Here is a 26,546-nt window from a genome sequence, read left to right on the forward strand (position 1 = left end):
AAATCTGCAACAGCTGTGTGATGCTGTCATGTCAATATAGACCAAAATCTCAGAGGAATGTTTCCAGGAATGTGTTGCATCTGTGCCACAAAGGGAAAAAAGAGTTCTGACTCTAAAGGCAGGTTGTAACCCTAATCATTGCTGCCGGTGGTGTGGGGTAATTTCTTTCTAGGAACTCAAGTGAGACAATAACCCTAAATTATTGAGACTGAACTCTATCATATTGCACAAAAACAGTATCAGACACAGGGCCATCATATGCTTTATCAAACTGACACTCTGTCCCGCTTTCTCAGACACTTTCATTTAAAACGTATTCAGCACATTTAAATTTTCATGTTCCCATCATTAAGCTACCAGTAGGCTGTCTGTATTAGCCACTGGTTACAAAGACTATTTTCTTCACACACATAAAACTGTCTGTCCTTGCTTAACATTTCAGTTTACCACAAATGTTCATTGCCTGACAACAAAACAGACCAAAAACAAGCCAGCGGAGGTTATAAACTCTCACCATCCAGGTAACAAACAAATGCTGCAAACACATGGTGCTAAATCCGGCCAAGCAAGGTTCAATGCACAATTTAACCACATCAGAATTTCACACACTGGTACACTGGCACTTCAGTCAACAGCAAGGCACAGAAGTAGAAAGAGGTTCATATTTGAGGTGGGTGGAGCGATTTAAATATCAACAGTATCAATACCAATGCTGGATTGATAGTAGTGCATTATGATTGATGATGGTTGCTTTCTATCATCTAAGTTCAGTATGTAGCACATTATACTGTTTTAAATAAACAATTGTTTTTGGAAATAAAAAATATACCTCAAACATGCACTATGACGTTTTTAACCCAAAGTCCTTTGGGGCATATTTAAATTCCAGGTCTTTTCTCCAAAAGCTGAAAGGTGGGCTTTGTCGTATTAACTAATTATTCTGGAAAATAAAATCACAGTGATTTAGTGGTCATTAAAATGTGTTCGGAATATCCAAATTAATGATAATTAATTTCATAAACCAGTAGCAAATAGTGGTCCTGTATTTTCTTGGTATCAGAACGATACCAAAATTTGCACTATGTACAGCTCTGATGCTCTGGTGTCTTGCTCACCAGTTTTAAAGAAGTGCCCTCTGTATCTCTCTTTCTCTTTCACTGTGGCCAAGTTTTTAAAACTCATATTCTAGACTTTACATTTTTTTTCCATAGAGTCAGCTGGTATTTTTGTCCGCAAGTGTTCTTTAGATAACTTCTTTTACAAATCTCACAGCAGCACTGTGAGAATGAATCCTTGCCATAATGATTCAAGGCCAGAGAAAAAGCAGCTGAAGTTACCAGCAAGCTAATGTGCTGTTGGAAACTCTCTTGCAGTGTGTGCTTTCTCCTATCCTGCAGATGGCTGCCCCTCTGAGGTTTCTTCCTGTTAAAAGGGACTTTTTCCTTCCTCCTCTCGCTAGTCATGTGATTGTTCTCTGTATTATTGTAGTGCCTTTACCTTACAATATAAGGTAATGTTTTTGTGATTAGGAACTTACAAATAAAATTGCATTGAATAAGCAAAAAAAAAAAAAAAAGGGGGGGGGGGGACAAAAGAAAGAAAGCATGGTGCTCAAAACAGAAAGACATGATCAGGATGACCACCATTACTGAGCATTTGAGCAGTGCTGTTAATGACTTTGCTGAACACAAAGCTCAAAAGTCAAAATTCTGAAGGGTGAGTCGTTTATGTGCTCGTAAAGGTTGAAACATTGTCACCACGTGTGTGTGTGTGTGTGTGTGTGTGTGTGTGTGTGTGTGTGTGTGTGTGTGTGTGTGTGAGAGAGAGAGAGAGAGAGAGAGAGAGAGAGAAAGTGCTACAGTTGCTACAGTATAATATGGCAGCAAGGCCCCCCCCCCCCCATAAAAAATATCTGCCCCAAGGCCCTTCACACAGTTGCTCCGCTTGTGGATAACATGCTATAATTCAACGTGCAAAAGTCAAAAAGATGAATGGCTTCTGAATAGTAATACTGTTCAAGTACTATTAGTATTCAAGGGCTCAGGCTTACTTTGGCAGTTGTATAATTACAGCCTCACCTGATTGGTTAATTAAGCTTTTTTAATTTTTTAATTTTTTTTTTTTTAACAAGGTAGCCGTTGCTTTTTACACCGTTTTTGTTTTTTTTGTTTTTTTTACAGCCACGTCCTTAGTGAGAAATGGGGACGCGATAACAACAGCAGTTAAACACACTTTTTAAAATGAAAATGCCTCCACCCACTGTGACTTGAAATTATTATGAGATTATCTTCTTAGGTGTGATGAGTCGTGTGTATTTAAGGACAGAACTGAAGGGTGGCTGTAAGATAAAACATCATAACACACACACACACACACACACACACACACACACACACACACACACACACACACACACACACACACACACACACACACACACACACACACACACACAAATCACCCTCCATGTTGCAGCCTGTGCAGCAGTTTCTTGCCCACCATGGGATACTGTGCCAGGTGCACAGAGCCAGGTCCATACCAGACAGCAGAGGCAGCAAGGCCCGAGGATGTGCCAGCAGAGCACGGCTCTCCATCCATGCACCTCCAGTCCAAATGTATTCTCTCTGTTAGTTTAATAGTCTCTCGGAGCTGCTACAACAAGCTTACTGCTGGCTTGTTGTTAGCATTGGCTAAGTGTAGTGTCTAGCTATTGGTCCATTACAAAAAAAAAATCGATATGAAATGAAATCAGAAAATACAAAATGGTCTAATTTCAAACAGGTTTAAGCAGAAGTATTTACATCACTCTGGTCTTCACACACATTAGACATTACTAGTAAAGAAGTGAAGGATGATTGGACCAAATCTTGCCACTAATGCTTTCTGGTTGTTCTTCTTCTGGTTGTTGACTCGGAACATCATTAAATTGCATTAAATTCATAGAGGTGGTCATAGACAAAATAGTGCTGTCCTCCTCTCTGCTCCCATGCATACAGAATTCAATAATGGAGATTTTATATACATTTTAAACTTTGAGGAATCTCCTCCGCCTAAATGGAGCGGCTGCCACAGATGCAGGAAACATGCAAATTTATGTTTTGTTCCCTAAATCTCTGCATCAGAACTAAATGACTGGCATCAATCAACTCGATAAGAAAACACTATAAAAGCAGCAGGGGCTTCAAATTCAACTTTTAATTATCTTTAGGTTCATGAATGCTAGCACCAAATGACACCAGCAGTCACCTAAAATCTCTGTATATTGTAAGGTAAAGACCCAACAAATAATACAGAGAATACCCCAACAATCAGATGACCTCTATGAGCAAGTACTTGGTGACAGGGGGAAGGAAAAACACTCTTATAACAGGAAGGAACCTCAGGCAGAGCTGGGCTCAAGGATGGGCAATCGCCTACCGTGACCAGTTGTTGGTGAGGGGAGGGAGACGGGACAAAGGACACACTGTGGAAGAATATGTCCACTCGCTTCTACAACATCCCACCCTTTAATGAAAATGATTCAAATGTAAAATCACTATGGCAGCAGACATTTAGTCTTGATGTTTGGATGCTGAAAGAAAAATCTGATTAACGAGAGAAAATTCATTCCCTCCGCCTCAGTTTTGCCTGATTTGACGACAAACCTCTCTCTTCATCCCTTCATTCATTTTCTTCTGAAAAACGTTTTGCACTCGCACACTAAACATGACGTTTGACCCATGACAGTACAAAGACAAATTGATGCCACAATGTTTTGCATAACACGGACAATACACAGGAAAAAATCATTAAAAACCAGGCACCCATTTGATGTGTTGGAGGTTCTTCAGGATTCTAAATAAGTTGCACGCATCAAATAAAGCAGATACCCAGGCTCATTTGCACACATTTCCATATGTGTCGACGTTTAAAAAGATCCCAGTACTTTGGGCCTAAATTTGAAGTACAAAACCAAACAAATGCCTTCCAAAGCTGTGTTTAATTGGCAGTCCGCATTCTCATTTATCTCTATTCAGTCTGGCAGTGTCAGCTGAGCGATACGACTAAAGCCCAGAGCAGGTGAGAAATCCATTTTCCCTGTACACTTTCCGTTCTGCTCTAGCTTGCTGCCGCACTGTCCAAAAGCCATAACTTTGTGGCAAATCAGTGCAGCGATCGCAGGCACTGAAGGGTTAAAACCTGCATTTCAATCCTGCACAAACTAAAATTAAATGAAGCTAAATGCATCATTATCCACAAGTATGCCAACAACCCTACACTCCAGACAGGAGATAAATGCTTCACTTGTTTTGTTTTTCTTTCCTCAGGTTCTCTTCTCACGCAGTTAAAGCTTTGTCTTGGCAGAACAGTCACCACGACACCCATAATCAATGTAGAACTCCCTCTTTGGCATTATTGCAATAATAACCCATCCCACAGTTTATTGTGCTGCAGATCACCTTTGTCTCATCACACTACAAGCTCACTCTGCACAAAAAAAGAAAGAAAAAAACCCCACACAACTGTAAGACGGCATTATTTACTGAGAGCGCCAGTCACAAAGGAGCTGTGAATCAGAGCTCGCTCATGCTGTGGGTTTGGATCCCAAGACGCTTTCTCACATGTCTGAAGATGCAGACTGGAGAAACACCGTATTCCCTTAAAACAGAGTGTGTGTGCGCCCTCATTCAGATCCCTCATTTTTTTTCATCTAAATATTTCTAAGACGCTTTCTGGCACCACGCTGAGAGCACGCTTTTCTGGCTGTTAGGGTTTAAACAAATATTCAACAAATGGTTCGTTTTAAATGTCCGAGCCAGACTTGCCGAGAGCCTGACTTGGGTTTGCGGTTAAAAAGCAAACAAAAAAGCCAACAAATACACACATACACACATTCCAAGAAAATTCACAGTCACAGATTACGTCTTTGGTTGCCTTTAGAGAACTTTATTTACATGTCCATATATAGCAAGGTTCAAGTTCATGATGCAGCTGTGAAACTACCTGTCTGTCTTTATGTGCCCTAACAAATACATTTAAAATTAAAAGAATTTAAAAAACACACTTAATGCCGAGTGAGTGTCGATGATGCCGAGGCCGTGTCCCGATATTGGAGAGTACTTGTTTGAGTTTAGTCTTCCGTCTGATTTTGGTTTCTATCAAACATCTTCAGAACACGTTTGTCTTTGTTCTTTTGAAAGAAACAGGAGGAAAAAAACAGTAAAACAACAAAGACAATGTGAGTCTCAGGACACCTTAGAGGACCGAGCCTTGTTCTTGTCATGTATGCACTAGAGATGATACAATCGTGTTGCTGCTTAAACTTAACCAGGAGCAAAAGAAAATTGCTGGAACCTCACGCCACATCGTCTCGCCATCTGCCATGCATCTGCTGCCCCGAGGAGTGGCTTCGTGCTATGGACAGAGCTGGACTGTCCGGGCCGGACGAGGCCAAGCTGACTCAGACTTGGACTTTGTACACAGCACAGAATATGGACTGGATTTTTCCATTAAGGGTTTTCTGAACCCTCCCCCACGTGTTCTCAGTCCCACACCTTTGTCTTTTGTTCCTCCACTCAATGCCATCCGACTGCTTGCGTAAAATTCAAAGGCTAAAAAAATATTTTTTTCCTAATTTCTTGTTCACTACAGAGGTTTCATTTTGTTTTTTTAAAAAAAGGGACAAAAAAGGAAACAAAAACAAAAAAGTTCTTTGGAGGAATCCCACAGTTGCGCAGCTATAGACTAACCAGCATTCTCAGAGCATTAAAATCAGTTTTTTTCTTTTTTCCAGAGATGTGACTTTGCGTCTTTTTGCTTCGCTTTCTTTTCTTTCACAAACATAACCAAAACAACAAAAGTACAAGTTGAGTGTCTCTTGCTTTCCATGCCACCAACGCTCTGTACAGTCAATGCTGCAGGAGGGAGCCTTGGCCCCGCCCCCTGATTATTAGTTTGCTTTTTTGGAGCCAATCAGAGTTCAGTACATAACTTCGTAGACTGTGGCTTTCTTGTCCCCAGAGCCAGTGACGATGAACTGGTCGTCGGGGGAAATGTCACAGCTGAGAACCGACGAAGACTCCTTAGACTAAGCAAAAAGACAGAGAGGACATCATCAGTGAATCAAAATGCAGAAATTCACAGCTGTTATTTAAAGGCACTTTTGTGTCCCCAAATAACCCTCTGATATTTGAAGAAGATGAGCAGGGAAATGAAAAAGCTTGTATTATTTTTAAAGCTTTGACAGCTCAATTGTTTCCAGACCAGAGATCAAAATTTCTCATCAGATCACGCTGCGTGTCTTGCATTAAACTCTGGGGTTTTACCTGAAATATGCTGGATCCATAAGGTGTCCTCCATGCATTCAGGAGGTTATCTTTGCCTGTGCTCACGAACCATTTACCTACAGGAAAAAACACACACGGCCATCAGCAGATAAAGCCTCAGGGGAGGAGAGATATGGAGAAGCCTGAGCGGCTGCGAAGCAAAAGCAGAGAGAGAGGCGAAAGGGAAAGGACTGCTTCTGTGTTCTAATGAGAGAAGCAAAAGATTTGTTCTGCTTCCCTCTGATTAGATACCCTCAGGTAGTGTGATGTAACCAAACCATCAATCTAATCGGTGTGTACGTGTCGTCTGTGTGTGTGTGTGTCTGGGTGTGTGCGTACCACAGTAGGCGAACTTGAGGGAGAGAACGCAGCTTTCGTGAAGGTGCAGCTGGTACTTGTCAGGTTTTGAGACATGCAGAACTTCCACATTACTGCTCTCCATTCCCACAGCCAGCCACTCGCCTGTCGGACAGTAGCCCAGAGAGAAGATCTGGAGACAAAGAGGGAGGAAATGCGATGATGACAGATGTAAAGTGTTATTGGTCACCAGAAGCCTCTTGAGGTTTATGTGTATTAGACTTGTGTGCGCACCTGTGAGGTGAAGTCATGCTGCTGAAGCTGGCGTCCCTCTCGGAGGTCCCAGCAGCGGACTGTGTTGTCCAGCCCTCCCGTCCACAGCTTGGTGCCGTCGTTGGAGATATCGATGCAGCTCGCTCCGTCCGTGTGGCCCTGGAACTGCCTGCAGGATAGACACAAGGTAGTCAACACAGCTAGACTAAACTACAACCAGAGAGACGTTCCTTAAGGTACACAGCACTGACTGCATTTCATTTAAGTACATTTAATATTTAATCTTTACAATTTGTTGAAGTGAGCAATTTTTTTCTGCATTATTCAGAATTTCATACCACAAATAGACGAGAGAATTCAAGGCTACAGAGATTTTATTAATGTTTATTTAGCAAAATTAAGTTGCATTTAGCATCAAAAGCACAAACTTATAGTGTTTGTGTTACTTTTAAACATCTAAAACTTCCATAAGTGCAAGCAAGTGTCTACACAGGTAACACAGTAAAAAAAAAAAGAAAACACTAATAAAAAGTGTTAATCATAAAAAAAAATGAGGGACCTACGGTGTATGTAAATAGCAGCTTAGAGTATAAATGTAGCACTATTTAGGCATTAAGGGAAGAGAACTGCAAAGCCCTGAACTTAGAATTAAACATAACATCTGAAGATTTTATTTAAATAAAAACTGTCAAAAGCAGAATGCTGCACACGTGAATGTGGAAAACCACCAGTAAAACCCATTTAAAGACAGATAGGAAGGAAGACTGTAAGTCGTCATTCTGGCTAGAAGATAAATGCACAGCCTGTGCTCAAAACTTACAAAAAAGTCGTTGCTTTGGTGCCCCTAGTGCAGTTTTTCCTGGCGCTATGTCTATTTCATGACTGACAGCGCAGATTGTAAAATTACACCAATTCCTTATACTATTCTCCCTCTCTTCTCAACATCCCACTCCATACCTTTTCCATCAGTCTCTCGTCTCCCAACCTGAAAATAATCTGGCTATTTCCCACTCCCATCTGCTCTCCTCATCTGACTGCAGGAAACCGGTGAAGACGATGAATCAGCCACTTCCTTCTCCTCTTACCTAACCAGCGTCTGGTTGTGAAGGTCCCAGACGACGATGTTGCCGTCGCTGCAGCAGGAAAAGCAGACCTTGTTGTCGGGCGAGATGGCCAGGGCGTAGCAGGCGGGAGCGGACGACGTCAGCTCCGCCTTGATGCGAGGAGTAGGAGTGGCCAGATCCCAGATTGACAGCGTGCTGGCCTCTCCTCCGACAATCAAGGTTCGACCGTCAGAGAGCAGCTTGCAGGATCGGATGTAGTTATCCCTGTTCTGATTGAGCATCATAAAATGATAAATGCATCACTATAAAATTATACAGACATATATATTCTGGGTAGTTCAACAATGTGATATAAATTAAAGCATGTGGTTACAGAAAAGTATAAAGACGCTGGAGGATTGATCTTGAAAAGTGTGAATAGCAAGCACATCAATTTCAGCAGTAAAATAACATTACTAGACACGAGATGGGCAGCAGGCTTTAAAACCGATCTGCAAAGCATCCATCTATCTGTCCTCCTTTATTTCTCACCAGACAGTCCAGCTGGGCCATGGGGCTCTTGCTTCCTGGTTGGCTGATGTCCCACACCTTGACGCAGCCCTTCCCTCCGGTGTAGACGTGACGCGTCGAGGTGCTGATGGTGACGGCGCACACCACCTCCCCGTGGCTCAGGGTGTGGATCTGACGGGCGTGACGAGGAATGCCCGGTCCGAGCAGGGCGTCAGGGGGAAAGGGCACCGGCTGCATCTGACCATCAGCGCTCACATGGAAGGAGTAGGCGCTGAGGGAACAGAAAGAGATGGATAACAGATTCAGTGCTGCAGTAACCATACGTCAGGACAAGTTACTGTGACGGGCACCGTTTTATGTATGTAGTTTAAAAAAGCACACATGAAGCTCTTGTACTTTGGTCATAGAGTAATATCTCTGTGTTTAAATTAAAACATCACAGAACACTCTGGCTATTCATCTGCTAAAGAAAGAAATATTACACACAAGAAAGTGAAACGAGGCACACTGCTAACACTTTTAAAGACATTTCTCAAATGCTTAAAGGATGAACTCACTTACAAACTCTTAATGCATGAACACCACCGTTCTAATTTTAAAAAAATGTCTTGGTGCTTTACATTTTGGCCTAACGAAGTTTTAAAATCTCAAAAGGCTTCAAAATCTCTAATTGTTCATCTTTTGTTTTCTTAAAGCTTTGTAACTGAACTCTGAGGACAAACTGAGCTTCTGAGTGCCGTTAATAGTGAACAGCAGAAGATCTGCATGATAGCAACCAAGGAAGAGAAAACTCACGGTTTCCCGGAGGCAGCAGACTGCAAGCTGGCAGGCAGCCCAGGGACCCTCATGTGTGGGTGTGGAGACTCATAGCCCACCTGGAAGAGGCAGAGATAAGTCAACATAGGGAAGAAAATAATGCTGAAAACTATTAAATAAAATAGATGGTTCATGGTAGAAGAGAGAAAAGATCACAGTTAATTTGTTAAAATTGGTCATACAGAGGCAGCGTAAATCTGAAAGATCAAAATAAAACGAGATGACATGAAAGACTTCTGAAGAGCCGAGCCCGTAAATTTTAAAAATGGCAATGCAGCTGCTCTCTTCTTTTCCATATATATCCCTCTTTCTGCCCTCTGACTGGTTTATATGCTGAGGTATGACATATGACAGTGACACTGCAAAGACAAATTATGTGCAGAGCGTCGAGCTCACCACAGGGGACCGTCCATAGCCTGCGGCAGCTGCTGCCGCCGCTGCTGCAGCTCCATTCATTTGGGGGGAGACCAAGTGGAGACCAGCGCCATAGCCCGCAGCCCCGGGCAGGTCCCCATTCACCCCTGGAGGGGGTAGGCCAAAAGCCCCCGGTGGGTACGCTCCCTGCACCGCCAGGGGGTTTCTCAGACCAAGAGCTGAACGTAAAAGAAAGGGCAGAAAAGAAAAGATAGATGATTTGTTTTGGATTAGTCAGGTGGCAAAATTACTGAATGAGACCTGAGCTTCATATATAATTTTTATTTTTATTTTGGATTTTATTTTTTTTTTTTACATAGGTTGGAATAACATACACATTTTATTAAGGTGACTCCCTCTGCAGAGTCTTTTAAAGCAAGCGACAGCTGGGACTGACAGGCTGTGAATAAGCTGCAACAAAAGGCTGGATGATATCAGCACTAGACCACTACTGACCCCTGCTGGCCAACTTACCATCCTGCAGGGGGACGGCATGTACGTCTCTGTGCGCTCAAATTAGCATCCTCTACATCCCTCCATCTGCACGTGTAGGTGCACCTACGACGGCGCATGCATGCATACATAATAGTGTAGATGTGTGTGCGGAGAGGAAACGGAGCAGAGGCTAACAGGTGACGTGAGAAAAGAGAAAAGAGATGATACACTGGAATAGATGGAGGCTCATTATGAAGCAGCTCACAGTCACAGTCCATCACCTCCCCTAATCTTTCCATTTAAAAAGTGAGGCACACAGAATATTTTTGCCCACAGCTGCTTATTAAGTCCAGATGGTGGTCGGTGGTGGGGAGCTGGCTGACACCCATACCAACTACTGCAGCCCGATGTTGCTAGAAACATTTCGTGTAACAAAGCCAATGTAACAGAGCTAAACGCTTGGCTCTGCAGATACAGATTCATATGTTTAATGGATCCTCTGAGCAGCATGTACGCACACTCCAAGAGGATTAGGAAGTAGTACAACAAGAACTGCTCGTCCGTGGTGTCCTCGGCTGTCCGCCTCACACTTTATCTACAGTCTCCCTGAAGTCCAGTGAAGGGTTTTAGCAATAAAGCACAGGCTATGCGCCCTTTAGGGGAATTAAAGAAAGCTAAGGGCGTTCTCACCGAGGGGGTCGACGCCAGGCTTGCCGGGGACAGGTCTGAACTGTGGGGGTCCACTTGGTCCTGGGGTATTGGACTCCTGAGACATCGGGGTCCCTGGCTTCATACCTGGAGTGCTGGATTTCTCTCTCTGGGGGAGAGTGGAACAGAAAAAAGAATGTTTTAAATCTGGAAGGACTTAGTAATAAAGGACAGAAGGAAAGTGACAGGGAGGAAGAAGAATGGGAAATAAAACACAAGATGATATTAAGAAGGACCAAGAGTGGATGGGACCATTGTGGGATGGGAGCATCCGACAAAATAACGTAGAGACAAGCTATCAATCATGAAGAGAAAAGCTGAATAAAATGCACCCCACATTAAATTAATATATTAATGGGGTTTCTTGCTTCACCTTGTCTCCATTTGAGAAACATTGTGTCTGTCTACCTGTGGGGGCTCTTTGCCACGGGACGGGGAGGTGGCACTGCTGGATGAGGCCAGGGAGGTGGGGCTGGCCTGCGGGGGACCCTCTTTACGGGACGGGGGCATTTTGTCCAAACCATTTTCCCGGGATGAGTAGGACTGCACACTGCGGGGTGACGATGGATCCTGAGTTTTAAAACACAGAAGTTAGAAGTCATATCTTTCCCAAGTTCAAACAGAGGCTCACATTTCTATGTTTTCCAAAAAAGCCAGGAAACAAAACAACGAAACCAATTTCTCTTGCTGTAATTCTTCTGCCAGTTCATAAGGTGAAAAATGTTTGGCTGACATGCTTTCCAGTGTAAATGACGTCCTCATCCTTTGCCCCATTAAGTAGGTAAAGGGGCACGTCGGAAAAGACGTGTCTTTTGCATTCACACATTGCGAAACAAAGAATTTATTTTGGGCTTTTGAGATAAAAGACGACCCGCAAGGTGAACAATCGCTGTGAAATCTTTGGTCATTGCTTCAATGGTGGTCCTACACCGAACGGTCGGAGCTGGCCATTGTAATGGCCTCGTAACCCAATTAAGCCTCACTGCTAGATATTTGAAGTGACTGTCTCATAAAACAACTGTGGCAGCAGAAGTCTTGTCTGTAAGATGTGTAAGATATATGACCTAACATGATAGATGCACAGATTTTATCTGTGTTATTTTTAGTGGAAACTAATTGCTTACATAAACTTGGAAGATCTACTTCTGCTGCTATTGTTATAATTTATTTTAAACTAACACAGCTCAACACATTTTTAAAAGCGGATATAAGCTAATCGCCTTGCTTTGATACTTATTCTTTTATTTGCATAATTTTAAGATAAAGAATAAATGTGCTGACTGTTTTTTTTTTTTGTTAATCTTTGCTGTAAATAAATTATTTTATTCCACTTTTACATTACTTGAAAAAAAACCATCTCTAACCAAGAGGCTTTTTAAAATGAGGACAGCTTGAACTACAGTGGCGTTTGTGTACCTATGTATTTTATAGCTCTGTGCTGCTAAATGAGGACAGGTGGAGGTGAAGGAGGGTGGAGAGGGATTAGTATAATTACTATTCATGTGTTCCTGCTGGGTATGTTTACATGATGTATGCAGATGAAAGCGGTCAAGTGAGGCAAACAGAGGCCAGCGGCCGCCTACTAACCTCATCTACTACCAAATTATCATCACTCTTATCCACATCGCTGCCCTGAAAGAGAAAGAAGGTGAGATGAGACACTCCCGCTCTGCGGTCTGATGTATGCAGATTACATGTAGAAATATACAACACACAAAGTCACACGCAAACAAGTTTCTCTGTGAGTAGTTTATTGCATTTGGAAAATTTTTGATTAATACCCGGTGAAGGTGCTGAGTTCAGTAAACGTGGACAATAAACGATAGAAATGTAATTAATTAGAGATTCTTAACTCGGACATGTGAAATCCTCTCAGGAACAGGCTTGTGTTTTTATTTAAAATCTTGAACACGTTGATAATTCTGAACTTCGGGATAAAAGGAGGCATTTATCTCTCACTAAAACAAATCCTCTCAAGGTCTGATATATCTGATCTCTCACAATTACTCCAACAGCAAAGTAAGCACAGCAGAAAGTGAAACTATTTCAATTACTTTGGAAGAAAGAGCAGCTTTTAAAAGTCTGCTGGCCTGCCGCTACGCAGACACCACCAGTCTTATCTGACGAGGCCCGGCAGAGTTGGATGGAACTTTCTTACAGTTGCTCAAACATTCAAGAGCATTATGAAAACGTCCTCACATAGTCTGTCATGAACTCCTTCTCATCAGCTTTCCTCTTCTTGCCGTTGCTGAGGTAGTCTGCTGGGCGACCCTTATCCCCATTGGACAGAGAGCTCTGTGGAGATGAGGGAGAGAGGGCAGAGAGGATGGAATTGAGACAGAGAGGCAGGGAGCGAGGGGGAGGTGTGTGCGGGGAGGTGCAAAGAAGAGGAGGAGATGAAGGTAAGAAGGACAGAGCAGTGGAGAAATATGCGTGAGGGCGCGAAGGAAGAGGGTGATAATGAGGTGAGAGGGACTGCATAAATCATGTCAGGCTCATAAGCTGCAGAGATGAATGTGAAAGAATATCAGGCTGCATCGATTGGCCGGCTCAGTGAGAAGAAGAAAGAATCTTTCAAGTTTTCTTGAAGGCAGCAGAAAAGAGTGCCGAGTGGTCAAAGCATGATTTGGCACTGATACCATTTTTTTTTTAACCCAGCCAGATAAATATTTTATAGCGCTGGCATAAAAATTGTTATCATAGTGGTTCCTCTATAGCCGACAGTAACTCTGTGCTAAAAGTAAGCTACGTTACTGTTGTTAAATGAGAACGAGAAGAGCTGTAAAAACATGTCACCTTAGTGCTCACATGCAAGAAGGAAATGTTTACTTATGCCGTCATACTGGAAAATGTGTCTGCAGGCAAATAATGCGCAACAGTAATAGAAATTGTACACAGGTTAAATAAAGAAAAAACATCCATTATAGCATCTACAAATAATATATAAGTGACTGCGTAGTAAATTGTACTCACTGGTCCTGCTTCACGATCTGTTCATTCCATGCAGAAGCACATCCAGTCAGAGGACAGCAGGACGGACAGACACACACATAAAGATACACAAACGTCAGACTACATGCCATCACTATACATCACGCTGCAGCTGATGACTCAGTGGGAAAATATCCCTGAGGGGTGTTGCGATCAGCAGCGCTCCGGTGCCCTGCCAAAATTCCAAAGCAAAAGGCAATCATTGGAGTTCATAGAGCGCATTCTGATGTTTGCTCTGCTGCTAACCCAGCGAGATGTTTTCATCTACAAAAAATGTAATCCAGCTCGTCTCTCGGGCACGAACTCATCTGGACTTTCACGTGTTTTTCTTTGAACAAATTGAAACAAGAAGTGCGCTGCTGCTGTACCTCGGTGATGCTCGGCAGCGGCGGCGGCAGCGGCGGCTGCCTCGAGGTGAGCTCTCTCATCCTTGGCAGCGAGCTGAGCACCCAAAGCGCCAGACAAGGCCAGGAGGCCGGACCCGCTGCTGAGGGCCAGGCTGGGGTGGGGCAGTCCTGATGGGTGTGGGCCCACTGGCAAACCCTGGGCGTGCTGGGAAAGGTGCTGAGCTTGAAGCTGCTGCTATAACGAGAAATACAAAGAAACAGAAAAAGAGGAGACAGAAATATCTGGGTGACTTACAAGCGCAAGCTTACTTCACAGGAATTGATCGAGAGGAAGAGAGAAGGAAGGAAAGGAAGGGAACTAATTGCTGCGATGTGCACGAGAGGAGGCATGTTAAGGTCAAGGGAGTGGCTCTTTAATATGGGAAGCTTTGCAATCAAATTGAAAGGGATGGGAAATAATTTTAAAGCAAGGCCAAATTTTCCATGAATTTAATTTACATCTGAATTCCAAACAAACTGATTGGGACATAATTTAAATTTGTGACTTTTGGGCCTTTTTTAGGTGGTTGTCAGACACCATAAATAGTCAAAAATAGTCTTTTTTTACAAAACAAAAATAAAAAATCAACATATTTTAGAGCTGGCCAATGAATATTCTTACTAAAAGGAAAAGAACAGAAAGAAAAATAAAAATGCGGGAGTATAAGGTACACACGCTATGAGGCAGAGGGGGGAGCCCACGTACCCCTATCGAAGCATTTAGCTCCCCCATGGTCACCTGTTTGGCGCGTTCCATGGCCTGGACCACCTGTTGTTGGTGCTGTGGAACAAACCAAAATGTCAGTAGATGAATAATTAGTCTGTTTTTTCCCCCAACAGTGAACTCATAAGAAATATAATTTATAGCATTTGTCGTTTGACTTTTAGTGGCTGAAGAAAATGAATGTGCTCTTAAGTTTTGTCCATCTGCAGCTCTGTGTGTGACAGTGATAAATGTGTATGTATGTGCACACCTCCTGTGTGCGTCGATCTCACGCAGGAGAGAAAAGAAAGAGGACTGAATGTGACACATCGTGTGTGTGTGTGTGTGTGTCCCACCTCCTGTGACAGGAAGGGGATGAGCTGAGCACAGATCACGTTCAACCGCTTGGCAATCTCCGTCTAAAAGAGAAAAAAAGGTACTGTCACTTTGATGAATAAACACACACACACAAACACTCGCACAGCCAGGATTCAGCATGAACACAAAGAACACGCACACCCTCATGAAGGTTACACACACAGGCGCACGCACACAGTGTGGCTGTGGCCTGTTTCTCCCAGGGCCAGTGTGGTAAATATTTCAGCTGCTTACATCTGGTCCATGCAAATGGAAACTCTGCCAGAGAGTTTGGCTAAAATATTCATGGACAGCATCTGCTGTGGCCACAGCCAGCCCACACATCGTGTGTGTCTCTGTGCATGCATACCCAATTCACCATCTTGTGTGTGTGCATGTGTTCCTGGTGTGTCCTTGCATGTCTGTTTGTCTGTGTGTGTGTTTGCATTTTGCATGCTTGAGTGTGTGTGTGTGTGTTTCCTGCTGGGGGTCAGTGATTCTTGCTGTGGGTGTGTGTCTGTCTCGATCTGCTCTACTACACAGCCAACAGCAAACTCTTCCTCCACCCCCCCACCCCAACTCACCGCCATTTCTCTTTCCCTTTTTCCTTCCATCCCACTCCATTTATCGCTCTTTCCATCCATCTATTCCTCGTTTCATTCCTCCCTCCCTAATATTAGCACAGTAATCAGTGTTACAAGCTCCGCCATGTAATGTCTAACGCACACACGCGTGTGCACGCACGCACGCAAAATCATGTTTAGCGGCAGGCCCAACAAGGCCGTTAGGGCCAGTAATGATATGCATGCAGAGATCATGACAACATCATTATGGCCACAGGCTGTTTATCTTGTTGACAGCTAGACCCTGTTCTGTGTGGATGTGTGCTCGCATGTGTGAGAATCCATGTGAGTGTGTTTGTGTGCATAGCCACACTCACCCCACCCCATTCTCTCTCTTAAGTGATTTATTGATGCTGGACTGAACTTCCACCCTTCCTTTTTCTTGCTCTTCCTCTCTCATGCTCTTTCTCTCATTCCTCTTGCTTGCCCACCTCTCTCCCTCCCTCTACTCTCCATTTGTCAGCCAGCCAGAGTGCCCCCCTCTACTCCTGCCCTTCTCCCCTCCATCCTCTGAATCCATCACCCCCCACCCCAAGGGAGACACAATGATTTCTTGTTAGAGAGCTCCAACTACTAAATGACATCTTCAGGAGGGAGAGAGAGAGAAAGGGAGAGAAGGAGAGAACACGAGCAATCGAGAGAAAGAGGATAAAGAGGGGAGGACAAAATGAGAGAGGGGAAATGAAAAGAGGAGGCAGAGGAAGGAGAGGAGGAGGAGGAGGAGGAGGAAAAGGGCAGATTGGGTTGAGGAAATGACAGCCAATGAACGAAGGATGTAGGAGGGAGAAGAGAAATAGAAAGAAGAACAGAAGGAAGGCGGAGGAGGAAAATCGAGATTGGGAAGTGGTGGTGGTGTCATGTGCATGTGTGTGTGTATGTGAGGTGGGAGTGGGGTGGGGGACAGCAGCATGTCAAAAGCAAAGCGATTGAGATGGCGAAATGAACGAAGAGAAGGAAAGAGAGCAGACAGCAGGAAGGCAGTGACCTGATTTAAAGTGAAATTCAGCATGGACTGTATGTCTAGAAGGAGACAGAGGTGGAGACAGGGTGCACGGAAAATAGGGAGATAAAGAGAAAGAGAAATCAATCAAAAGGAAGAGCGACAGAGATGGTGAAGAAATGGAGATTAAGCGCGGGGAGCATTAAAAAGATACAGTAAGACATAAATTGAAGGGAAAGGATAAAAAAAAGGAAGATGGGATGGAGAAGTAGGGCAACAGTGAGAGAATTGAAAGGACAGAGGGAGGGAATAACAGACGGGGATTTATGATGGGCAAGAGGGAAGGGCAGAGTATTCTCATCTGTCTGTGGTGGAGAAATGAATTCTGTTTGTGGATCCTATTAACACCTCCACAGCATAACACCGCTCTACAAGTCCATCACAGAGAGGATTGACATAACAGCAGCAGAGACGGGAGATTTTCCTTAAAAAATAATTCTCACAGTTTTTGAGCTGATTGAGGGCAAAGGAAGGAAGAAGTGATAATACAAGAGAAAAATGCAAAGCTTCGAGATGGGGGTGGGGTGCAGAAAGAGAGAGAATCCTGACTCACCTGTTTGTGCATTTCAATGTTAAGGCCGTAGGACATTTCGTAATACTGAAACAAAGGAGAATATCGGTTAATAGACATGAACGTACATAGAGAATAAGAGACTGTGAAACACAAGGGTAACACAGGATGTTTTTCTATACAATGAAATCATTTCCCATGGATACACTGTAGGAAACAAGTCATCTGCTGAAAGATAAAACACGGACATTAACATAAAATAAACCCGGTTTATATTTTTCGGCAACTCTCATTAAAAGCCTTAAACCAATAAGGCTGTGATAAAACAGCCCAACAAATACACTGCTGCAAACTAGGCTGCTAAGTCAAAAGTATTGTAAGTCTTGGCATTTTTGCAGGATCAATAGACAATAAACTTTAAGCCTAATTCAATAACACATAAAAAGTATATTTCTGTCTCACCTGAAAAACACAAATATTCTCTAGACAAGAAGTGTATACCCAAGAAGAATACCTATTTTTATTTTCTTACACAAAAGAATTGAGACAAATCAACACTCCCAGACCACTCGCAACCTTTTCCTTTGCTCCCAGTTTCCCGACGTTAGGCCAAGCACGAGCACTCTGAAGTGCCCGCATGTCCCTAAAAGCTCATCGCCGCTAATTTCACCTTGAATCTGCTGAAAGTCAATGGCAATAAAACGACCCTGAGGCGTGTTTCGGAAGCCAGAAACCCAAAGCGGGGGAGGGATATTGTCGCCGGGCAGAGGAAGGTGGCAGACGATTGCAATAATCATGTCTAATATGAGCTATTTGACCCTGGCTTTTACCCGAAAGTACAAGGAGCTGCGAGGAATGCACGAGGTGTTGAATGCCAGAGAGAGAGAGAGAGAGAGAGAGAGAGAGAGAAAGACAGGTAAGGATCTCTCTCTTTCACTCAGTCCCCCCTCTTCTCTTTCAGAGATGGACCGAAAGGGAGAACATTTTAAAGTCAGATGCCTTGAAAAGTGGCAGGCTGACATTTGCTTTTCAGCGTGGCTGGTTGTGGAGAGATGAGATTGGCAGTTGGACAGCCAGAACAGGCTGGCAGGATGGGAGAGGAGATGGCAGGGGTCCTCTCTCTCCAGACATCTTTCCTGGCAGTTAGCGCACATGTGTGTGTTTGTGTGTGTGTGTGTGTGTGTCTGTGCAGGTGTATGTGTTTTTTAGCACAAGTCTCAAAGTGTGTAGGCGTGTGTATCTATGTGCTTTGTGTGCATGCTTTGCTGTGAGTGTGTGTTTTCAAGGCGCGTGTGCACGTTCCTCTGTGTGTGTGTGTGTGTTTGCCTGTAAGCCTCCATAAAAGACGCCTTTCCTGGCAGCTGGCAGCTCTGCTTGGCAATTGCTTTGCCAAGTTTCGTCTGTTGCTAAGCAACATCCAAACTCCCCCAAATCATCAGCCAGCAAAGAGACCTGGCCTGTGCTTGATGCCAGCTACCCCCTCCTCCCCATTGCTAAAACTTCAATCCCCCTCCCTGCTTCAAGCCCCCCGCTCTGTGCCAAGATTGCCACATAGCTCTTTTTTGGCACAGCGGGTTCTGGGCAGCCTACACTCTGTAAGCTGTGGTTGTTTATGGCTCTGATCACAGGTAAATCAAGGCTGGAGGTTTGCAGACTAAAAAAACAGCAAAAAAAGAGAAGAAGACAAAGAGTTTTGGCCTTCCCTTTATCTGGAAAAAGATCTGCTGATCATGTATCCTTCACAATCAGTCGTACCTCTAAGTAGCACGGAGGTAGAGGGACCACTTTTACGCTTTGTTACTCTTGTTTTCATGCCCAGATTTACAGATATTTTCTGCTATTCAAATCACAGCCATGCATCAGCTTCTATAACTTGCTCTCATTTCTGTGATGAGTGCAAATGTTTCAGACTTAGTGGAATATCTGCAATGACTGGGCACATTACGCAGCAGCACCAGAACAGACAGACCACAAGTGATCAATCAGAGCAGTGCTGGTGAGACGTTTAACGCTCTGAGTTACGCCAGTTTTGGAGATCATTTTCAGCTCCAATCAATGAATGAAAAAGATCCCAACAGAGTCGAAATAAACCACCTTAAATTCACATTCAAGACAATTTTAAGACATTCATCACTTCTGCCAATCTGTTTCCTCCTTCGAGGAATATAAAGTATTTCTAATAAAGAGTTTTCTTATTGCAGAAAATAAACCACATTTTCATTTTTCTCTAAACACAAACGTACCAGTACTTTCCCATCGAAAAAAAACCTGTTAAAATTTGGATTTATTTTGTAGTTCGCTAATATGTGTTTGTGTGTGCATGTGTGGTCTTGTGTGTGGTTTTTGCTGGGTGTTGTTTGGCAGCTGTTAGCAGATGAAAGGGATTCAGGGGACTTGGCACTGCACTTGTTGTGAGTAAATGTGGAAAGATGTGTGTGTGTGTCTCACCATAACATAGTGTCTCTGGATTTCAGTCTTCTCTGTAGCCAGTTTCTCACACTCCAGTTTCAAACTGCAACACAGAGAAGAATGGAAACAATATAGGTTGGCCGTTTTGATTTGTATCACACTCCAAAATAAAAAATACACAGTGTAATTAGCAACATGACAACAAATTATTCCCTACTCATTCTCTGCCCCCCACCCCTCCTGTTTCCATCATTCACTGGGGAGGAGGGAGCAGGGTGACCGGGGTGCTGACAGCCCATTATCACCTCAGAGCAGAGCAGAAATAGACAAAGTCACGCTCGGGGCCTGAAATTCAGCCAAGACTGCAGGCAGGAAGGCACATCCGAGGTGTCTCTCCCTCTTTCTCTTCTTCTTTTCTCTTTTTCAGTCTATCCATGTGTCATCCATTCATCCTCATTTTGTTGCTTTCCCATTTGCCAGCCAGCCTGTCTGTCTTTGGATCTGACCGTCCCCTGCTTCACTTTGAACTGCAAACTTTGCCAAGTTTGACTGAAGTTGAAGTTTCTGTTTCAAGTGGGTCAAGTGTGGCAGTTCTGTTTCACTTGTCTGTGCGTATGTTCGGGACGTGACCTGCGTCTGTCTGTGAGCGTTTCGGGAAGCTGGTTACTCCGAGGCCTGGCGTGGAGTCTAATGCAATCAAACACAAAAATGTATCTGAGGTGATAGCAGCCAAACACAGCTCCCATGTGTCCTATATTTCTGTCTGTCCTCTTCGTCTGCTCATCTCTCCTCACACCCAAACTGGTCCCCGATGTCTCCTAAATTTGGATGATGTCAGTTGCTAGACTTGCACACACACACACACACACACACACACACACACACACACACACACACACACACACACTCACACACACACACCATTTCTAAATGCGCTCAGGTCCGAGCAAACAAACACCTTTCTTGTTACCTCTGCAGCACTCTCTTCATCTCCCGCACACAGAAATACACTGACCTCAACCCCCAACACCCACACCCACCCCCCTCCCTCCAAAGAGACCTAGTACATTTTGGGCCTGAGGCAGTTTACGCCAACTTGTTTGCGGGCAGCAGATAGATTGATTGGGGGGGTTGCGGTGAGGTGGGACATTAAAGGTGGGTGCTGCGGGAAAGAGTGTGCGGAGGTGGTGTTGGTGGTGATGGGGGGGGGGGGGGGGGGTCGTTTGGCAGAGGAAAATTAGAATATGATTAATACCGCAACATTACCCCCAGCCGCAACAGGTAATAACAGCCCCATCCGCTCCCTTTCTCCAGTGCAGCGTGCACACACACACATAATTGACTCATTTATCATTGCCAGTCAGTTGAGGAGAAGAGGGACGAGGGAGGAGATGGAGAGAAGCAGGACGCAGAGTGAGAGAGGAAGGTGGTGGTGGCTGAGGAGGAGGGAGGGTAGTGAGGATTAACCTCACCACCCCCACCCCGCCACCGCCACCCTATAGATTTTATTACACTGGAATTGCCTCTCGGCAGAAGTCACTCACAGCTGGGCTGGGAACTAATGCAACTCTCTGCGTGTATGTGTGTCTGTGTGTGTGTGTGTTTGCATGGCTTCCAGTGTGTTAATCATGAAAAACTGGGGATATGCTTACAGAATAGCTGTGACCACAAACACACACAGAAACTGTCCATCGGTCAGAGCTAAAGGGTGAATCCAGCGATATTCTATTAATCCTTAAAGTGCAATATTTGTCTATATAACTTGAAATACAACACAATCATACCCATGAAACAACGGCCATAATGCAACACTTTCACGATTTTCCAAAAAGTGAACACAATCACAATAAACTGAAAGGACAAAAAATAGGGAAAGCCATGTGAAATCATTTATGAGTGGTCTGATTTGCATTTCCCCTGCGCAGTTACACATTTCTCCTGAGTGTTTCTCCTCAAAAGTGCAAAACGAAAAAATAAATGATGATGAAATAATGATAACGATAATAAAAACTGACTCACTTTTTAACCAATTATCATCAACACATTGTTATGTATTGTTTTCCACTTTCTTTTGCTTCGTTTAATAAAGCTACGCAAACTGATAACGTCCATCAGAACGCGTGCCTCCTTACTTATTTTAGAGAATTCACAACTGACAACTAAAAGACAATCACTAAATCGCCACATTCACTAAATCAGCAAATGAGCAACAGTTAGTCATCCTATAAACCACTAAAGTGCAACCACCTCCATATCTATCTACAAAATATTAAAAGAAAAACAAATATCCATGTAGCCACAAAGTCTTGCAATGCTGCTGAGCAATTTATGGAGTGTTGTGCCAAAAGCAAACGTATGCACATATACACGCCTACACACAAACAGCGTGCAGATGGACAGCTCTTGTGCTTACAAGAAAGACCCCAAGGTCGTACTCAGAAAGCAATAACCATTCCCCAGAAAATGGACTTCAAGGATTGGAATTACTGCGCGAGTGTGTGTTGTCATGATGGGACTGTGGGAGCATAAAAGAGTTGGAGCGGGAGAAGAAAATGAGGGAGAGAGGGGAGGAGAGCGGTGAGCAGGAAGTAGGTATTTCATGTCGAAATGATTGCCTGTAATAATTAGTCTTTGGCTCAGCACCATTTACTGCGAGGGAGGGAGAGAAGGTTTCCGAGGATGGAGAGAAAGGCACAGCGACACGCAGAGAAACCAAGATTGAGCGAGCGAACAAGAGAAAGAAGCAAGAAGAAAAAAGAAATGGTGTGTGTGTGTCTGTGCGCACACGTGTGTGCCTGTGTGGCATGGTGGGCTCGGTTCCTCCAATTTTTCACTGGCGGTGACAGGAGATAAGATGATCAGCCGAATGCGCTACAAATCTGCAGCCTGCCAGCCTTCAGACAGCTCTGTCAGTGCTGCCCTGCTACTGAGCACACACACACACACACACACACACACACACACACACACACACACACACACACACACACACACACACACACAAATGCTCTTTACGCACACACACAGGGAAACATGCAAACTAACCACATAAAGCATGGGAGAAAATGGTGATGTGTGCGAGAACACACTAAACCAGCATATTAACTGAATACACTGCATGTGTCAGGCGCACGGAAATATAACGTACACGTGAGCACAGACTGTACATACACCCACACACATGCACACGTAGCTGCTAAATAAACACAGCGAGGAACACACACACTCTAATGAGAGCCTACAGACAGTAAAGCATCTAATTCTGCACTTGGAGAAGAAATGTGCCGACTGCCTTTTAAGTCGCCGTGTTTTAAAATTGGGCTTGTGGGTATTGTAAAAATGTCAACGCTTTCCTCTCTAGCATTTGTTTTTCTGAACAATACTTTTACTTTTCCTTCATTGATTTTTTTATGCTAAAGGAACAAAGGTATTTTCATATTTTCCCTCAGTAACACGCTTGTCCATTGCTCCTGGTTACTTGAGGATATTTTTTTTTTCAGCTAAGGGGACAAGAGGAGCATTTTATTTTTCTTATGAGTGATCAGATTTGCAGAAATGGGGTCTCTGTAAGCTAGTTGATGAATGATGGTAAATGATGAAACAGTAATTGCCAAATTATTTGTTCTTTTCCTGTGATAACAGATATTTTTTTCTGCACACATTGGGCAAGTGTCGCTAAAGACCATCAAAATATTGACAAAATATTAATTTCTTCCTTCCACAAGCCAGTTATAGGTGTGGTCGAAAAATCTTCTCCCCAGAGGAGAAGAGAGGAACGTGTGAAATGAGGCAGGACTAGATTTACATTATAAAGCTTTTACCACATTATATATATAACATTTAAATCTATTTACATTCAGAAAAGCGTAAACACTGAGGAGTTATTTAATATTTATATTTCTTAAAAAACTGCAAACATTAGCTGGTGCCAGATTCACAGATGTTTAATTAATTTCGTAGTTAATATAAGCAAATATTTTGGGGATTTGGAAAAATAGATGCCCCCCCCCCCAAAAAAAAAAAACCCAAAACAAAACCAAAAAAAAACTTGGGTTTTGAGCACTTTTGAATAAAGTGAATAAAGACCAGCTGAAAAAAAATGATGTGTGGATTGAGCTTAACAAAAACTGTTTGTCAAATGGTGTCAAGTGCCAAAAGCTGGCAGAGAACTTTTGTCTGTTACTTTAAATTTTTGTCTCAATTATTTCCTCTTGCAAATCACAGGGTAAACAACAAGTTCAGAGTGATAGGAAACAAAGAAAGAACCATCAATTCAGATTACAAAGTGCCGCAGAAATACAGAATACTAACTAGTAATCCCAGCTTTAAATATACACGCATATGCACACATGCGCGCGTGCACACACACACACATCGATGGGAGCAACTGCGCCAGTGTAGTGCCTTTACAGTGTCAGGACCATTTAGCCTGCCAGCCTGCAGGTATGTGACTGTTCACTTTACATCTCATTAACTATTGATCAACCTTCCCTCTCTGCTCTGCCACAAAAACCTCCGGCCTGCATCCCAGTCTCTGTCTTCAAATACACACACTGTCTCTGAAATGCACAAACATACATACCAGGGACCCACCCAACTTGCCAGTGTACTCTTTCATCATCTCTCAAGGGCAAGTACAAGAGCAAACACACACACACACACACAAGCCAGGAACTTGTCACACAATAAGAGGCCAACTGTTACCCTCTATGCTGCTAGGCTTACTGTAAAGGCTGGTCTTTTATAACTGTTTCTAACAAATGCACACACACAACCACACACCGAATTAAAAAGGGAGAGGTTGCATCACACAAACCAACCCACAAAAAAAAGAATCACATTAAGAAACCACAAACCCTCAGCCTGCCCTAAAGCAAATATAATTTTATCATTTGGTGAATGACAGTTAAACACAGGATACCCGTTTTATCCAATTATAACTGTAAACACGCACAAACACAACCTATCTATTTACATGTGCTGTAAAGACGTATTCAATTCAGGCCCACACGTGGTGGTGACAGTGTATGTAAGTCGACTTAGTACAGATGCAGCAATTCTGACATTATTGGCCGATACCAACATCTACGGCGTTTTTTGTTTTGTTATTTGTTCTGCCTTTTGTGCCAGTGAACCAAACAAAAACAAACAAATAAATAAATAAAAATGTAAAAATTATGGCTCATCTTTAAAAAATCTACCAAGCCAAAAACCAATGCAGCACAAAAGTAAACACTGGCCACTGCCATTGCTAAATGCCATCGTATTTGCAGATTGACTGATGACAGTGAACGCATCACGCGTCACCGTATTTGTGCATCTCGACCTTCTAGTAAGAGCCAACAGGCGTAGTTACATACTTGTGTTTAAGTACAAAGAGGTACAGCAAAAGCTTCTAAAGAAATTAAATATGCTTTATTCAGTGTTCATGCAGCACTGTGTAATATATTGCCTAACAGAGGTATGCAAATGACAGAGTTGCTTAATTAGCGCTAATTAATTTTCTTAAACTTATCATTTGTGCCTATTAACATAAATGAAACCATGAAAAGATTTCAGTCTGAGCACTGTCTCCATATGTCTTATCTCTGGGTTATGAATTATTGTCCAAACAACAATTCATAACCCAGAGATAATTTGTTGGATAGAGACGGTTTTTGAATTTTTACCTCTCTGCTCCACCTCAGTGGATTTTAAATTAAACAATCAATATGTGATTGAAGTGCAGATTTTCAGCTTTAGTTCAAGGGGTTAAGATGAATCCTTTAAGATGCTCTGTTGCTGCTTGTTTGTGGGTCTCTCTGCATTCAGTTTTTTTATTTAATAAGTGAAAAGCTGCTCTGTGAGGTTGAGATCAGGCGACTGACTTTGCTATTTGATATTGAAGAATATTCTGTTTCTTTTCCTTGAGAAACCCGTGGGTTGCTTTTTCGGGATGCTTTGGGTCATTATCCGTTTGCACTGTGAAGCGTTGTCTGATCGGTTTTTGCAGCATTTGGCTGAATCTGAGCAGAGAGTATATTCCTGTGCACTTCAGAATGCATCCTGCTACTTCTATCAGCAGTCACAACATCAATAAACACTAGTGACCCGTTTCCATGCCATAACACTGCCTGTGCCATGTGTGATGTGTCTGATCATGAGATGTTTGTCTTCTTCTCCATATTTTTTTCCGTTCCCATCATTCTAATTATGAAATAACAAATAAACAAACCTCACATGGCTATGAAACTGCTTGTCAGTCAATTGTCCAATTGCTTTTGAGCCTGTGTATAAAAATGACCACAATTCTCCAACAGTTTACGCAAAATGATGTAAAACCCCTCAAAATTAAAGCTGAAAGTCCGCACGTGTCTCGTGATTGGTCGGCTTTAAAATCCTGTGTGGTCGTGTACGGATGCAAAACTAGAAAACGGTATTTTTGTATAAGGTTCAATAATCAGACGATCGGTTGATTGTGAAATTATTACACGCACGCAGCACTGACTGTGCGTCAGTGCCGCTATGTCGTATTTGGGCAGAGATGAGTGGAGGGGCTCTTTAGTGATGAGTGGCAGCATATTAGTGGTGAGTGGGGAGTCTATCTTACTCTGCAGACCACACACACACACACACAGAGTTACAATGCAAGCACGTCTGCAGTCACCGAGAACAACGTGTGTGTGCGTTTGTACAGAAAGAAAATTACAGTAATGAGAGCTCTGTGTCAGCAGCTCCTCCCGTCTCCCTTCAGCCTGCTGATTA

At 43.2% G+C, this 26,546-nt stretch overlaps 1 protein-coding gene across 5 annotated transcripts in view; it reads right to left on the reverse strand.

Annotated features, from left to right (window-relative positions):
* Positions 1-4,915: 4,915 nt before the first annotated feature.
* tle2a (TLE family member 2, transcriptional corepressor a) overlaps positions 4,916-26,546 on the reverse strand; it is a 35,954-nt gene continuing 14,323 nt past the window's right edge. Inside the window, exons 3-20 of one of the 5 annotated variants that reach the window (XM_063466230.1) lie at positions 19,842-19,905; positions 17,436-17,480; positions 15,259-15,321; positions 14,906-14,980; positions 14,182-14,392; positions 13,796-13,812; positions 13,022-13,117; positions 12,410-12,454; positions 11,231-11,392; positions 10,805-10,931; positions 9,662-9,858; positions 9,245-9,324; positions 8,471-8,720; positions 7,961-8,208; positions 6,897-7,044; positions 6,645-6,795; positions 6,306-6,382; positions 4,916-6,067 (exon numbers count right to left, since the gene is read on the reverse strand). In XM_063466230.1, the coding sequence (XP_063322300.1) occupies positions 5,960-6,067; positions 6,306-6,382; positions 6,645-6,795; positions 6,897-7,044; positions 7,961-8,208; positions 8,471-8,720; positions 9,245-9,324; positions 9,662-9,858; positions 10,805-10,931; positions 11,231-11,392; positions 12,410-12,454; positions 13,022-13,117; positions 13,796-13,812; positions 14,182-14,392; positions 14,906-14,980; positions 15,259-15,321; positions 17,436-17,480; positions 19,842-19,905 (2,164 nt within the window). In that variant the 3' untranslated portion in view covers positions 4,916-5,959. Of the gene's footprint in view, positions 6,068-6,305; positions 6,383-6,644; positions 6,796-6,896; positions 7,045-7,960; positions 8,209-8,470; positions 8,721-9,244; positions 9,325-9,661; positions 9,859-10,804; positions 10,932-11,230; positions 11,393-12,409; positions 12,455-13,021; positions 13,118-13,795; positions 13,813-14,181; positions 14,396-14,875; positions 14,981-15,258; positions 15,322-17,435; positions 17,481-19,841; positions 19,906-26,546 lie in introns of all 5 variants that reach the window. The other 4 variants (XM_063466228.1, XM_063466227.1, XM_063466231.1 and 1 more) reach the window with 4 other exon arrangements.

This window comes from Pelmatolapia mariae, linkage group LG23, assembly GCF_036321145.2.
Source record: "Pelmatolapia mariae isolate MD_Pm_ZW linkage group LG23, Pm_UMD_F_2, whole genome shotgun sequence".
Lineage (NCBI taxonomy): Eukaryota > Metazoa > Chordata > Actinopteri > Cichliformes > Cichlidae > Pelmatolapia > Pelmatolapia mariae.